We start from the raw sequence: 15,730 nt of genomic DNA, 5'->3' as shown, positions 1-15,730 counted from the left end.
GAGTGGGTGGTGGAGAGACAGCCACCCAGCGGGCACTCCGGGCAATGACCAGAACAGAACTAGGCTGAGGGAGTCGGCAGCGCAGCGCCCCCTCCCGTAGCGGAGGTGGCGGCACGGCCACGATCACGTGACAACCCGGACGACTCTCAGAAGTCACATGACCGGAAACACATGGGGGCGCCGGATGTGAGCAGCTGCAGGAGGAGGAGGAGGTCAGGTATACAGCTGGGAGCCAGAGGTTTGGGTAAGCGGGAGGACGCTGTGACCCGGGCTGGCGATGTGTAATTTGATTAACAATCTGCGAATATTGAGAGGGATAGTGAACATAGGTCGGTGCCGCCTCGGGGAAGGGTTAAAGGGAAAGCGTCAATTTAATGGGGATTAAGAACCCAGTTGTATCTATTTACACGTCCACAGGTGCATCTTCAATCATTTCCAGATCGAATATTGGTGCTGCAGGTTTATTCTGTTTCTGTATGATGAGAAAAACAATGTCCAGTTTGACCATCCATTCAGTGGCCTCCCCGAGGTGCTGAATACAGAAATAAGGTTCCTCCCACAACAGGTCCTGGGAGGCAGGTTCATGTGATGTGTTCCGTGGTTTATGGCCACATTTGCACTTCAAATCGTCCCTTATCTCCCACTTAATGTAACAGGTGGCTGCTTTGTCCTTTTCCTGTGCCTTTATTTGGTTGTGTGTTATCCACTCTGTTTGAGGGAAAATGAAGCCAGAGTGCTGAGGTTTTGGTTCTTCGTGCTGTATCTGTTTCTCAGTTTTGTCCTTCTGGACTGAGTTCATAAAATAAACTTGTCTTTTGAGAAGTAGTAGGTCTTTTACATGTCATTAAGAAAAAACACTTTCCGAAAGGCATTGGATAAAGTGACCCTTGACATGTTTTTCATCAAAGATAAACCCATGGAATAGAAGGATCAGTGGTTGCATAGATACAAAGTTTGCTGAGTGACAGGCAAGAGAGAGTTGCAAATGAGTAAATGGATTGTTTTGCAGACTGGAGGAACGTCTACAATGGGGTACCCCAGGACTAAAACTATGGAGCACTATTTTTCTTGATCTTTATTGATGACTTAGACTTGAGTACGGAGAGCATGATTTTCAAAATTTGAAGATGTGAAATGTGTGGAGGCTAGCGATTGTCTTTTGGAATGGGCAAACAAGGGCAAGATGAAATTTAATGCAGAGGAGTATGAAGTGATTCATTTTGGTAGGAAGACTGAGGAGAGACTATATAAAATATAGGATATAATTTTAATGAGGGTGCAGGAGCAGAGGGACTGGGGGGTGTATGTGTACAAATCGTTAAAGGTGCTATGACAGGTTGAGAAAGCAGTTAATACAGCAAATGGGGTCCTGGGCTTTATAAATCAAGGCACAGATTAGCAAAGCAGGGAAGTTATGATAAACATATATAAACAGTGGGTCAGCCTCAGCTGGAGCATTGTCTCTGTGCACCTGGGATGGATGCAAAGGCATCAGTGGGGGTGCAGAAAGGATTTATTAGAATGGCTCCAGAGATGAGGGACTTCAGTCACGAGGATTGCTTGGAGAAGAGAAAGTTGAGGGATGTTTTGATAGGCGTGTTCAGAATAACAAGGGGTCTGGACTGGGTAGATGGGGAGAAATTATAGCAAAAGAGGCAGAGGCGACATGAGAGATGGTGCTGCCATCAACATTATGTAGTGAGTAGTTAGGATCTGGAATACATTGCTTGAGAGTGAGGTGGAAGCAAATTCAATCATGGCTTTCAACTGGGAATTGGATAAGTTCAGGAACAGATTGAACTGAGTCACTTTTGCAGAGAGCTGGGATGGTTATACTGGCTGAATGGTGGCCTTCAATGCTATAATCATTCTATGATTTTTAAATTCTGATTCATATTGATTGAGGTATAAATGTTCTCGAGGCCACTGGGGAGAACTCACCTGATGTTCAAATAGTGTTGTTAAGTTCTTTGCCTTTATCTGAAAGTGCCTTTGTTTAACTTCTAATCTAAAGGACTGTACCTCTGATAGTGTAGCATTGTATCACATTGAAGTGTCAATCCAGATTTTGTGCTCAAGTCTCTGCAGAAGGGCTTGATCCCATAACATTGCCTCAGAGGAGAGTCTCCAAGACTAACTCAATATCAAGTTCCCAAATTTTGTTTGAGCCTCTTCCTTGGTAGAATTGTAATCCATAAGTGCCTCCTTTTTCTAACAGCGTTTTTGCATCATGATTGTTAATGTAGATATAAGTGGTCATTGTCGTAAACATTGTCAGTCATAGAATCATAGAACCCTCAAAACGAGGGTGGCATCTGCCAGGCTTTGATTTTTGTTGCTGGTAACCCAAAATGCTTAAACAGCTTTGTCATTTTAGTCATTTTATTCCTGCTGCTGTAAATGTTTGTGTTTTAATATGATGTTCAATCATGTCTTTGGAACTCACTGGCTGGGAAAGTCCTTGTAACTGCTCCCACTTTGCTAACGATGTAACAGCAGTGAAGCGGAGGAAGATTTGAGGATAATCCTGGCCACTGACTATGTTATTGAAAGGAAAGCTGCAGGCGTTGTCTTGCTTTGGGTTGGACATGTGATTATGATGGTAGGTGAACAGTCCTCACCAGCTGCAATAGGAATCGGGTAGTTTGGTATTGGGGCAGGGAGTAATCAATTGAAGTGTTGCTTTGGATGAGGGAAATAGTGTTTTTCTCTTTACCAAGTTATTAATTTATTTCTCTGTTTAACATGATGGCGAACAACCAGTAACAAAATGCATTCAAGGCAAAATGAACTTTGTGGAAATTACACATTGCTGGGCAATCAAGTAATTTTTGCTGTGACAGAACTTTAAAGGGTTATTTATTAATTTGTCCTAAATGTCATAACCCAAGGATCATGAGGACTTTGATACGGGGACAAAGCTGTGTAGCATGGGCAAAGAACTGTTTAACGGATTATTGAAGCAAGGCTGGGAGGGGCACTGACTTGGTGTTGTTTGTTTATTTCTGTATGTCAGCAGAGACCTCGGGGATTTTCCAAAAAAGCCTGAAGATGCATAACTGAAGGCAATGCATTCAAACCGGGTATTGAAAATTCTCAAACTGGCTACAGACCAAGTGCTAGACAATAGGATTAGAATAGATAGGTGCTTGATGGCTGGCACAGACTTGATGGGCCGAAGAGCCCCTTTTTCATGCTGTAAAATCCTGACTCTATGGAACTATTTGCACAAACATATACATTTTGAAGAGAGAGCAGAATCCCATGTTGAGGAGAGTGCTACAACACCACCAATGGAGAAATCACATGATGTAGGCATTATCTGTTGGATACAGCTGGCACCCGCTATGTTGCAATAATGAGTTTTGGAAGCTTTTATATGATGCGTTTTATATATATCTTGTATTTATATTGTACCTTCCATATTTCTGGGTTGTCAAAAGTGCTTTACAGCCTATGAAATAATTTTTAAAGTGGTGGTTGTTGTAATGTAGGGAAATGTGGTGCTGGCTTCCAAACAACAGGATTCCACACAATATCATTAACATATATGATTTGTGAATCTGTCCTGCTGGAGCTAATTGAGGCATAAAGAGTAGATCAGGATATGCTGAGAATGCCATATATTTATGAATATTGTTCTGAGTCTTTTATGTAGCCTCCGTTTACAGCCATATCGGATATCTGACACCCTTGAGTATTGCACTCCTTCAGTGCAGCACTGAAGATCAGCCTAGATTATCTACTTAGATGCAGGATCTTCTGACTCGAGCAAGATCGTTATCTTTCAGCCAAAGTTGGCACAGTTTAAGTTTCTATCTGATTTTCCCCCCTGCCCCAAGTTTCCTTTTTGTAATGCAATTCTGATTTTATTTTGGTATTTTAATTTCCACCCCTAAAAAATCATTCATGTAGGGACATAGAAAGAGCCCCTACAGTGCAGAAAGAGGCCATTGGGCCCATCGAGCCTGCACCGACCACAATCCCACCCAGGCCCGACCACAATCCCACCCAGGCCCTACCCCCATATCCCTACATTTGTACCCACTAATCCCTCTGACCTACACATCTCAGGACACTAAGGGGCAATTTTAGCATGGCCAATCAACTTAACCCGCACATCTTTGGACTGAGAGGAAACCGGAGCACCCGGAGGAAACCCACGCAGACACGAGGAGAATGTGCAAACTCCACACAGACAGTGACCCAAGCCAGGAATCGAACCCAGGTCCCTGGAGCTGTGAAGCAGCAGTGCTAACCACTGTGCTACCATGCCGCCCATGTTCTTTGTACTTCACAAGCAGTGATCATTTAAAGTTTAATACAGCCCAAGGAGGAAATGTTAGGATTAATGATTAAAATCTTAAGAGGTTAGTTGTAAAGAGGGTTTTAAGAGGAGGTGGACTTGGGGAGGGCATTGCAAACTTTTGGGCTGAGATAGCTGAAGGCTCAGTGTCAGTATTGAGTTGAAATTAGAGCAGGGTTAGAGTTCAGAGAGCAGGAGGCAGTAGGAGATGGGGAGGAATTTGAACACAAGGATGAGAATTTTCAATTCAAGGTACAAGTGTGGGGGCCGCTATATGTCAGTAAGCTTGGATGATGGGTGTTTAGAACCAGTCCCGGTTAGAACATAGACAGCAGAGTTTTGGATGAGCTTATGTATAGGAGGGGTAGCAGTTGAGAGACTAGCTAGCAGAGCACTTGAATAGTTGAGTCCGGAAGAAACAACAACTTGATTGAGGGGTTCATATGCAGGTGACCCGAAGTGTGGCCAGAGATGAATGATATGAAGGAGGTGGAAGTAGTCGTCATTTGTGAGGGAGAGGATATAGAGTTGGAAGCTTAGCTCAGTCAAATAGAACTGCTTATCCAATGAGATTAGTAAAGTCACTATATGGCCTCTTGAAAACAATCAGCATGTTGGGCTGAATGCCCATGTTCACTATTGCTATGGTTTTATGTATGCAAAAATTTGACAATTAACAATATAAATGCAATTAAAGGCGGTAAGCATTTAATTGGGCCCAGTTGAGATAACTGCCAATCTTTCTCATTACTGAACTTCAAACAAAAGAAAAAAAAACAATTTCATGTTTATGCTCAGGAGACCGGGGCAAGCAACAGCTGACATTATTTTTCCCTTCCTAATTTTCTGCTTTTTCTCTGGTCTCCAGGCCTCGAATTATCTGAATAGTGCATTAAGATTTTAAAATTCTTCTCCTTGTTCTGAAATTAGATTACCTCCCCATGGCCTTGTCACTCTGTATATCTGTAATCTCCTCCAATTCCACAACCCTCCGACATACCTCTGCTCCTCTAAACCTGGCCTCTTGTGTATTCTGTATTACAATTGTTCCTCCATTGGTGGCTGTACCTTTACTTGCCCAGGTCCCAAATTCTGGAATTCCCTCCTTCTGCCTCTTTGCCTCATTTTCCTCTTTTACGACTCTTGGTCAAGAGGTGGCTCCTGAAATATGGAAATTGGTCCAGGTTTTCCACGATATTGCTGTTGATCTTAGAGAGGTGTTGTGCTGTGGGAGCTGATTGGAAGAGGGCCTTAATTTTCCAGGTGAAAGGCCAATTTTCTCATGCTTCGGAGGAGGAGTAAACAATAACCTGGAGTGCAATTTCTGAGCGAGCACACATAAAAGCAGCATCTGAAGTTCCATGCCGAAGGTTACAGTGATTTTGGTCTTGGATTGAAGGTGGCATAGGTTGGATAGTTTCCCATCTCTTGTGTAGATTACCTCCACATCTGTAACTAATTTGCTGGAGGTAAGGTGCAGTATTGCAGCAAGGGAAATGAAGAAGAGCTGGTGCAATGACACAATGTTGTTTGACCCGGTATTTACTGAGATGTAGTTTGTGGTGATTCCATCCTTGAGGACCACGGCTGGCACATCAACATAGCTTAGGCAGAGGATAATGCCAAATTTCTGAAGGCAGTGAAATTTGATGAGGATACTTCATAAGTCTTCATGGTTGATAGTCAAAGGCTTTGGTAAGGTTGAAAAAGCCATGTACGGTGGTTGGCTTTGATTCTGCCCTTTTTTTGAATTTGCAACACAGTGAAGATCATATCTGTGGTGGCCCTTGATCGGCAAAAACCACACTTCAATTCTGCAATGAGTTCCCCACTGGGAGGAGGGGTTTGAGAAGGGTCCTTGCAATGATCAGCTATTTAGCAGATAGGGAGACTCCCTTGTATCCAGCAATCTGACTTTGTTGACATTTCATGCTATGTCACATTTAAACTGCATGTTTGTATTTGGAATTGTGCAATAAGTCACAAATACCAATGTCAGTGTGTAAATGGATTTTGGGTTGGTTCCAACTGGTTATTACATGTTCATGATGTTTTTCAAATGTTCTCTTTTCTCCAGAAGGCAATGATCCATACTAGGATTAGTTTCATGAGCTGCAGCAGGTATCTGCTATCTCTCTTAAGTGACCATTAGTCATGTGTTGTCCTGTGTCATCTGTTGTCAGGAAGTTACTAGAATCTACAATTGAGGATAGTGATGAACATCTTAAGCTTTCATCTGATCAAAGAGCAGCAGCGTGGAATTATAAAGGGTAGGCTACACCTGATCAACCTGGTCAAACTTTTTGAAGAGCTGGCTGAAAGTACTGGCAGGCAAGCCTTTCTGGATGTTGTTTATATGTTCTTCCAGAAGTCTGTTGATGAAGTCCCTGAAAAGAGACCGAGGCTGATAGAATTGAAGGCAAATTATTGACTTGGTTAGGAAATGGACTGAGTGGCAGAAGGCAGAGAGTAGGAAGAATGCGCAGCTAATATAAATAGTGTTCTGCAAGATGTGTCTTGGAGCCTCAATTATTCACCTTATTTGTGAATGACTTAGATGGAGTAGAAATATATCCAAGATTGCCAATATGTAAGCAGTGTAGATGGAAGCATAAAAGTTAAATTAATTAAGCAAATAAACAAAACTTTGGCAGTTTTGGTCTGATGGCAGCATTCTGTTAGTGGGAAACGCCATTGAGTAGTACTGCATAGTAGCAGCGTGAAACATTGCTTAACCTGTTGTTCAAATTTTGAGATGCTTTGCCTTTCCAGGGTAACTTGTTAGAAGCGACATACATTCATGTGCAGGGATCCATTTGCTGCAACCGAAAGGATTATGTTCAAGCTTTGAATTACCTGTGGAAGTTTGGAGCACCTAAAGTTGCGATAATCATGGCAACAACTCGGCCAATCAGTCAGCACCCTTTTCTCTTGCTTTGTCAATTGTTGTGGTCATTTGAAATTTGGCATTCATGTATTTGTCCGGATAAGCAAACCTTCGGCAACATGTATCTTTTCATCAATATTCAAGTTTTGTATACCAAGTGACTGAATAGATTAAGTTTCTTTCTAAATGGTTGAAAGCTAGAAAAAGTGGAGATTCAAAGAAATCTGAATTTCAGGAATGAGGTTAGGAAAGTACACGGTGGTGAAAGTTTGGAACATGTTCAAGTTCATGAATCACTAAAATGTCACTGGCGGACGGAGAAAATATTCCAGAAGCTAATGGATTGCTGGCCTTTGTACTGAGGGCACTATAATACAATGGTGCAGAAGTCATGCTTCAGCTATACAAAGATCTGGTCAGACCACACCTGGTGTACTCAGAGCAGCTCTCACACTACATTTTGGGAAGGATATATTGCCTTTGGAGGGAGTACGGTACGGATTTACTAGAATAGTACCTGGATTCCAAGGATTAATTTATAAGGAACAATTTACAAAACTAGTGTTGTATTCCCTCAAACTCAGAAGCTTAGATGTGATTTGATCAAAGTTTTCAAGATAATGAGGGAACGCTTGGGGAGAGAAACCAATTCTGCTGGTTCAGGAGTCCAGGACTAATGGTCATGGTTTAAAAATTGGAGCCAGACTTCTCAGGAATGAGGTTAGGAAAATACATAGGCTAATGGAAGTTTGGAATGCTTTCACAAATGGCAATTGAGCCCAGGTCAATTGTTGATTTTTAAAACTGAGACTGATACAAATTTATTAAGCAAAAAAATTAAAGGCATATGGAGCAAAGGCAGACATATTGCAGTTAGGTAATGTAACCATGACCTCATTTGAACAGCAGAACAGGTTCAAAGGGCCAAATGGTCTTCTGTTCCTGTATTCCATAATACTGACTATCAGCTGGTTATTCAGCTGCTGGGCACATTGCTACTGAGTCCAGCATGTACACTTCCAGCAGGGGACATGGTTTACTGCATTGCTGCTTTGGCTGAGATCAGTTAATTTAGCTTAGAAAAGGAATTAAATCTTGGACTCTGCTTGTTTGTATAGCTGAGGACTGCACCACATTTTGAGCTGTTGAAGGACAGGCTAGCAATTAATTCAAAACATTTGTGACTAAGTGTTTCAGCATGTTGTGAAGATTTTATTTCAATGAAATTCCAGTGTAGATTGCATTGATTTGATATCCAGCATTCAATTTCACAACCATGTTGGCATTGACATAAAGGTTGTCAGAATAGTTACATAGGCTTTTTCATCAAAGATCTATATTGACCCATTACTGTCATTTACTTTACAGATTAACTTTTACATCATGGTTATTGGAAAAAAAGTTGGTAATTTTTGAAATTGTTGCCAGATGGCTGGGTCAGTAGTCAGACTTATCTTTTTGTTCTAACTGGTGAGTTCAGCACAGATGTGTGAGTCTGCAAGGGATTTCTATGAATAAAATAAACAACTAATGAAACCATAATAGCTGAGGGACAAGTTTGCAAATGCCCAAGTGTAGGAGTTCCATGTGTGCATAGAAATGCTGTGGGAGTTTTACCAGCTACAGACTTGATGTCTAGTAGCATACAGTATTAATAAGCTTTTCCAGCCAGGATGACTACACTTGCTGGGGCATTGGCTTGTAGAATTATCTTCCAAGATTAGGAAGAACCAGAGCCCACAATGACAGATCTACATATTCATGTTCTTTAATGAGCCAAGCTTGGGGTTGATTCACTTCCAATCTTAAATGGTACGTGTTATCTTGGAATTACTGAATGCCAGAGGGACTTTGCCATAAATGGCCCAAGTAACTCTTTCACTCTTTTGGTCCCTTCTCTCTTCCTGTGCTGTGCCGTTTCACCTAATGTTAAGGATGCAATTAAATATTTTGAGGTTTGTGAATGTGAATCAGCTATGGTACCTTAAATCACACATTCCATATTTTTTCTATTAAAATGTAAGCTGTGTAGTTACCACGACAGTAATGTATTGACCAGCTCTATTGCTGTTTCCAGTTCTGTTGAAAAGCTTTAGATACTGCTTTTGTGAGTAGGATTATGGGATGATCATTTATTTTTTGTATGTTGGGTGAGTGCGCCTTACAAAACAAATTTTTTAGTCAACTTGCAAAAATATAGCCACGGGTGCCATTAATTTCTGAGGGGTTGAGGTTCCATTGCTTTGATAATGTCTATATGTTTTATGATTCATTGCTTTGTTTTGTCTTTTTTTTAAGATGACTGAGAAGACACAATGAGTGTGAAGGCATTTGAACTTGTTCCTGTGCTTGGGCAGGATCTGCTGATAGACAAAACCTGGATGTCCATTGATTGCATTGAATGTTGTGGGAAAAATCTTTATATAGGGACAAGTGACTGCTGTATCTATCACTTTCTATTGGAAGAAAAAGCATCCATCTCAGGGAGACTTGCCTTTACTCCAACCAAACAACTACACAAATACCTGGGGCTAAAAAAAGCTGTGAATGAGCTAAAGGCAGCATCTGCTTTGAACAGACTTATGGTCCTGTGTGACAACACTGTGGTTTTGTTGAATATGATCAACCTAGAGCCTGTACCATCAGGAGCTAAAATCAAAGGAATAACTGCATTTGCTGTGAACGAGAATCCAGTGACTGGAGATCCTTTCTGTATTGAGGTTTGTGCCATTTCATTGAAGCGGAAAACTGTACAAATATATGCAGTGCATGAGGACCGTGTCCAACTAATAAAGGAAGTCTCCACACCAGAACAGCCGGTTGCTATAGCTGCAGATGGGTACTTTCTTTGCTTGGCAATGAGCACACAATATATTATTTTGAGTTATAACACAGGAACTTCACAGGACCTGTTTCCGTATAATAGTGAGGAGAAACGACCGATTGTAAAGCGAATTGGTCGAGAGGAATTTCTATTAGCTGGTCCAGGCGCATTGGGTAAGTTAATTGGCAATTTGATTATGATATTGAGTGTCATTTGGTGAACGTGATTACCATTTATATAGACTGATATGGCTTTTAAGTATTTCAGATGAAAGGGTGGATAAGTCATCCATTTCAAAAGTTGCTGCCAGTTTTGAGTCCAATGTATAGTCTCAAAAGCACAATTTGATTCACCATCACTCAAAAGAGACAATGTGCTTGGAGAGCAAGTAGGGCAGTGGGATTAGACTGGACAGCTTAAGGAGAAAGACAAATGTTTCTGACCTAATATTCTGAACTGTGTTCTGGAACCCTAAATGACCTGGAGGGAAGAAAGGATCTTAGTTTGGGAATAATGCACAGAAAACTTCAAAGTGCTTTGTTTTTGCATCAACTCTGCCAGAGAGCCTCAGTAATCAGTAAGATTTTCTGCACTTGCTACACTGTGTTCAATTGGAAAGTTAGGTCATCCAGAAAAGGGACCTGAACCAGCTTGAGTGGAAACAGATTTTCAACTAAAACAATACGTGAGCAATGGGAGGCTTTCAAGGCGGAGATAGTTTGGATGCAAACTCAAAACATTCCTATAAGGAAGGACACCTTCCAAAGATAAAGATCCATGAATGACTAAATAAATTGTGTTAAAATGATACAGGTTCATAGTAAATGACGTTCATATTACAGTAAAGAATCTCTCAAGCTGCACATTGCAGAGGAGAGCAGAGAAAGGAAATAAGGAGACAAAATGAGTGTATAATATCAATTAAATGAATTGTCACTTGGAATAACAGGACTTAATTAATGGCAGCCAATACGAATTTGTTAAAGGCTGTAATCCTATCAAACTTTGAGTTGTTAAATAATGGCAAGAATTAATGAACATAATGCGTATGTTGTGATGCACTTTCAAAGGTTTGATACTGTACCATATACTAAACCTGTTAGCAAATTTGAAATCCATGGGATTAAAGCAACAGTGCCAACATGGATATGAAATTGGCTAAAAGGCAGAAAGCAAAGATGAATGGTTTGTTTTTCCAGAGTGGATAGAAACGTGCAGGGGTGTCCATGAAGGTCGGTCTTGGGACCACTTCTCTTTCTGATGTATTAATGGCTTTAATTTATGACACAAAGATAGGTAAGAAAGTAAGTTTTAAATGGGACATAAGGAGGCTACAAAGGGTCATAAGTGAATGGGCATAGACCTGGCAAATAGAGTATAATGTGGGCAAATGTGAAATTCTCCATTTTGGAAGGAAGAATAAAAAAGCAGCATATAATCTAAATTGTGAGAGGGTGCAGAGGGATCTGGGTGTTTTAGTGCACGAATCATAAACTTATGCAGGTAGGAAGGACACCCTTGGAAAGTGAATAGAATGTTATTGTTTATTTTGAGGACAATTGATTACATAAGTAGAGGGTGAGACCACATCTGAAGCACTGAGGCGCCTTGACAGGGTAGATGTTGAGAATATTTCCTCGTGGAGAATCTAGAACTAGGAATCACTGTTTAAAAATAGTGGGTCACTCATTTAAGAGTCTATGGAACTCTTCCTCAAAGGTGAACAGTTATCTGTGGTAAGTGGGAATATGGAGTTACGGTTACAGTCAGATCAGCTATGATCTTCTTGAATGGCGAAGCAGGCTCAAAGGGCCAGGTGGCCTCCTGCTCCTAAATTGAATGTAATTTGGGGACAGTGGACACAGTTTCAAACTTTGCAGGTAAGGGAAAGGCTGGAAATGTGGTAAACGATGAGGAAGGTGATCGCAGACTTGAGGAGACACATGGCAGATTAAATTTGATGCAGACAAGTGTGAAATGATGTGTTTTGGTAAAAAGAATGAATGGTGATGAAAGTTGTATAATTTTAAAGTGGGTACAGGAACATAGACCTTGGAATTCACATACACAAATCTCTGAAGATGACAGGATAACTCGGTACAGACTAACTTGAATGCTTCAACCCTGATAAAGCGTTCAAGGTCCTAAATTAGAGTAGTGTACAAAAGCAAGGAAATAATGATAAATCTTTTATGAGCCACTGGTTAGACCTCAGCTAGAGTAATGCACCCAATTCTGGTCAATACTGCTTGGAAAAATGCCAAGGCATTTTTTTTCAGGATGCAAAGAATACCAGAATAATACTGAGGGTAATGGGCTTCAGCTATCTGGAGAAAATAGAGAATCTGGGATTTTTCTTTGAGCAGAAAAATATTTAAAAGGGAGGTTTGAAAGTGGTATTTAAAATTAATGAGGGTTTTGATAGGGTAGATGGAAACAAACTGCTTCCACTAGCAGGAAGATCTGTAACCAGAGGAGACAGATTTAATATATTGTGCCAAAAAGTCAGAAATGGGAAGTTATTGCAAGAGGGACCAATTGGCTAGACGGTTATGATGTAATCAACTTAATGCCAACAGCACTGGCTCCAATTCCATTCATGCTGAGGGCCTGCCTTCTCAACCTACCTGTAGTTAACAAATAAAAATCACAGCTGTGGGTTGGCAAATAATTGTCAAAGACTCTCCTTTGGACAGAAAACTTCTGAAGAAGAGTGTTGTGATATGGAATTCTCCGCCTGGAAGGGTGATGGAAACAGATTCAGTTGTAACATTAAAGAAGGAATTTAACATGTACTTAAAGCAAAAATTTGAGGAATTGGGTAATTCTTTCATAGAGCTGGCATAAGTATGATGGGCTGAGTGGTCCTGTTCAGTCATGTGTGTTAAAAATAATTAATTAAATAAAGATCCTTTTATATTGATGTTGAAACATCAAATAATGACAGTACATTGGGTTGCCTAGTTTAAAACCTAGAAAACTTCATAGAGTTAGAGTATAGTCATAAGAGTCTTAAAGACACAGAAGGAGGTTGTTGGGCTCATCAGGTCCCTGCTGGCGCTCTGTAGAGCAATCCAATCCCTCCACTCTATCCTGTAATCATGCAAGTTTATTTCCCTCAATGCTTATCCAATTTTCCTTTTAAATAATTGATCATATCTGCTTCCATCATCCTCGGGCAGCAAATTGCAGGTCACTACCACATTTTAAAATAAAGTTCTACATTATATCTTCCATTTCTCTTGCCCACACTCGTAAACCTGTGTCCTCCTAGTCCTTGTGCCATCAACTCATTAGAACAGCTTTACTTTGTCTACCTTATCAAAATCTACCTTTTACAAATCTGTATTGACTTTCCTTAATTAACTTAAAGTTATCCAAGTGTCCATTGATTTTCTTTTTGTTTCTCAGTATTGTTTCTAAAACCTTACCTACCACTGGCCTGCAGTAACTAGGAACGTCTTTGTGCCCTTTCTTGAGTAAGAGTGTCTACTTTCCAATGCTCTGGCACCCCGGGAATTTTGGAAGATTGACGCAACCAGCCTTTCCAATTGATCCTGTTTCTCAATTTTCATCCCATCCATTACCTCTACCAATTTGCTTCCCCTCTTTGATAATCACTGATACAAAGTACTCATTAAATAGTCCAGCTTTGCTGTGTCCCTCTGAGCATCACCTGTTCTCGCACCCTACAACATTGGAAACTCAAGAAAACAGTATCACAAAGTTGAGGATGCAGTATTGGGAAGGCAGAAAATAAGGATCAATACTGAGCCACAGTTGGACAGGGTGCCATTTCTGATTTTGACCTAAGTAGTCTTGGTGCCGTTGAGTGCGTTGGAAACTGAAATGGAAGATTTCGTACAGTGAGATGCTGAAAATTGTCACCACATTAAGCAAAGCTATGCAGACACATGTTTTACCAACTCTTGCCAACCAAATCTCTCAACTTCAGGTTATGGGAAATAAGTGGAGAAAAAGGTCCAGATAGTTTACTTCTATTTACTTTTATGCAGAGGATGGTGAAGCAGACTATTCTAGGGGCAGGTGGGTTAGTGTGTGGGTGGGAAGGGTGGTTGTTGGGGGGGATGGGGAGGGGTAACGAAAGGGAAAATTGGTTAGATATTTAAGGAAGATGTATTACTTTGAAGACCAGCCTGAAAAGCTGCAGAATCTTTTCTTCGATATTTATTGCTATGCACATTTCTAATTTTTCAGCTTGTGGTAAATGTGATAAATCTGCAAATGCATGCAATTCATGGACCTCTATTCAATGACATACAAAAATCAGCATTTGGATGATATAGAAACTTCCAGAGGTTCTTGGAATTGATTACACCGCTCACAGATTACTGTCTCAGACAAAAGGAGTCATCTTTGATCAACTGGCTGTCTAGTCCCAAATGTGAAAAATCATACTCAGTCTTTCAGTTATTGAATAATGCAGAGATGTATCTTTCAGCAACACATGACAATTAATACGATCATAAATGTGATGAGGTTAAGACTATGAGGTCTGCCGCAGTTAAAAAGGGAAAGGGTTCAAGAGCTCTTAATGTAGTCAATATTAACTTTAACATGTGATGTGTGGACACAAAATGAGAAAGTTGCTTCCATATTTGTGTTGCACGTAGAAGCTTTGTGGCAGCATTTTCCTGCCCCGGTGCTCTGTGTTAGGGAATCTGCTTGTAATTCTCCACCATAACAATGTTAACTGTATCACTAGTTTATACCATCCTGACTTAAATGGTTTATCTGGACGCATCTAGCTATCCAGTCAGGTGAAAACACAGTGTACTGTAATCTAGAAGTTTCTCACCACCTGTTCTGTGTGTACTCGCGTGCTGCTCCTCCCCTACTCCCCACCCCATGTCTCCCCCTACAAAATGGTAATCAATACGAATGAATGCAACACCAATTTGGGTAGAAACAGATTCACTGCATAAGGAAGTATCTAATTTCAGAAGTTTAATGGGTGCATTTAACTCCAATTATAGCTACTGAAAGGAGGCATAAAATTATATAGTAACAAGTGACCTTTAATGAGATTATCGAGAGAAGAGAGTCATGATATCTTTACCGGAAACACTTGAATGTGATGAGTTGCCAGTTTGGGCAATCAAGTACTTGTTTCAACTTTTTTCTCCTCCTCCTGGGGGATGAAGTTTATTAGTGTCATTCAGTTTACATTAACACTGCAAAGAAGTTACTGTAAAAATTCCCTAGTTGCTACAGTCTGGTGCCTGTTCAGGTACACTGAGGGAGAATTTAGCATGACCAACGTAGCTAACCAGCACACCTCTCGGACTGTGGGAGGAAACCGGAGCACCCGGACAGCCAGGGAGAAGATGTAGACTCCGCACAGACAGCGACCCAAGCTGAGAATCGAACCCAGGTCCCTGGTGCTGTGAGGCAGCAGTGCTAACCACTGTGCCACCCATTTGAATGAGGTCATTTACTTGCTGGTTTCTGAAAAGTATTGCCATGCTCCTGAAGCAGGTTACACATTGGTCATCTTGAGAAAGATATGTGGTGTACTGGATCTGGAGAAATAACGATGGAAAGTTCCAACACCGTGGTTATCTTGTTAGAACTTCTTTTAACAAAATTTGCAGCCATATTGTGAGACCTTTTCTCAGCTTCTGCAGGTAGAAGTAGGTGCAGCATTCTCCTCATTCTCTAGATAAAGAAGTGCCTCCTAAATTCCCAATTG

At 40.8% G+C, this 15,730-nt stretch overlaps 1 protein-coding gene across 2 annotated transcripts in view; it reads left to right on the top strand.

The window, feature by feature from the left end:
• Positions 1 to 174: 174 nt before the first annotated feature.
• The window catches only part of tgfbrap1 (transforming growth factor, beta receptor associated protein 1), a 48,948-nt gene continuing 33,392 nt past the window's right edge, over positions 175 to 15,730 (top strand). The window contains exons 1-2 of one of the 2 annotated variants that reach the window (XM_078221970.1): positions 175 to 244; positions 9,492 to 10,190. In XM_078221970.1, the coding sequence (XP_078078096.1) occupies positions 9,509 to 10,190 (682 nt within the window). In that variant the 5' untranslated portion in view covers positions 175 to 244; positions 9,492 to 9,508. Of the gene's footprint in view, positions 245 to 9,491; positions 10,191 to 15,730 lie in introns of those variants that run through there. The other variant, XM_078221971.1, reaches the window with a different exon arrangement.

This window comes from Mustelus asterias, chromosome 10 (assembly GCF_964213995.1).
Source record: "Mustelus asterias chromosome 10, sMusAst1.hap1.1, whole genome shotgun sequence".
NCBI classification, from domain to species: Eukaryota; Metazoa; Chordata; class Chondrichthyes; order Carcharhiniformes; family Triakidae; genus Mustelus; species Mustelus asterias.
Note: the sequence above shows the minus strand (reverse complement) of the source record. Positions and strands in the feature narration are given on the sequence as shown.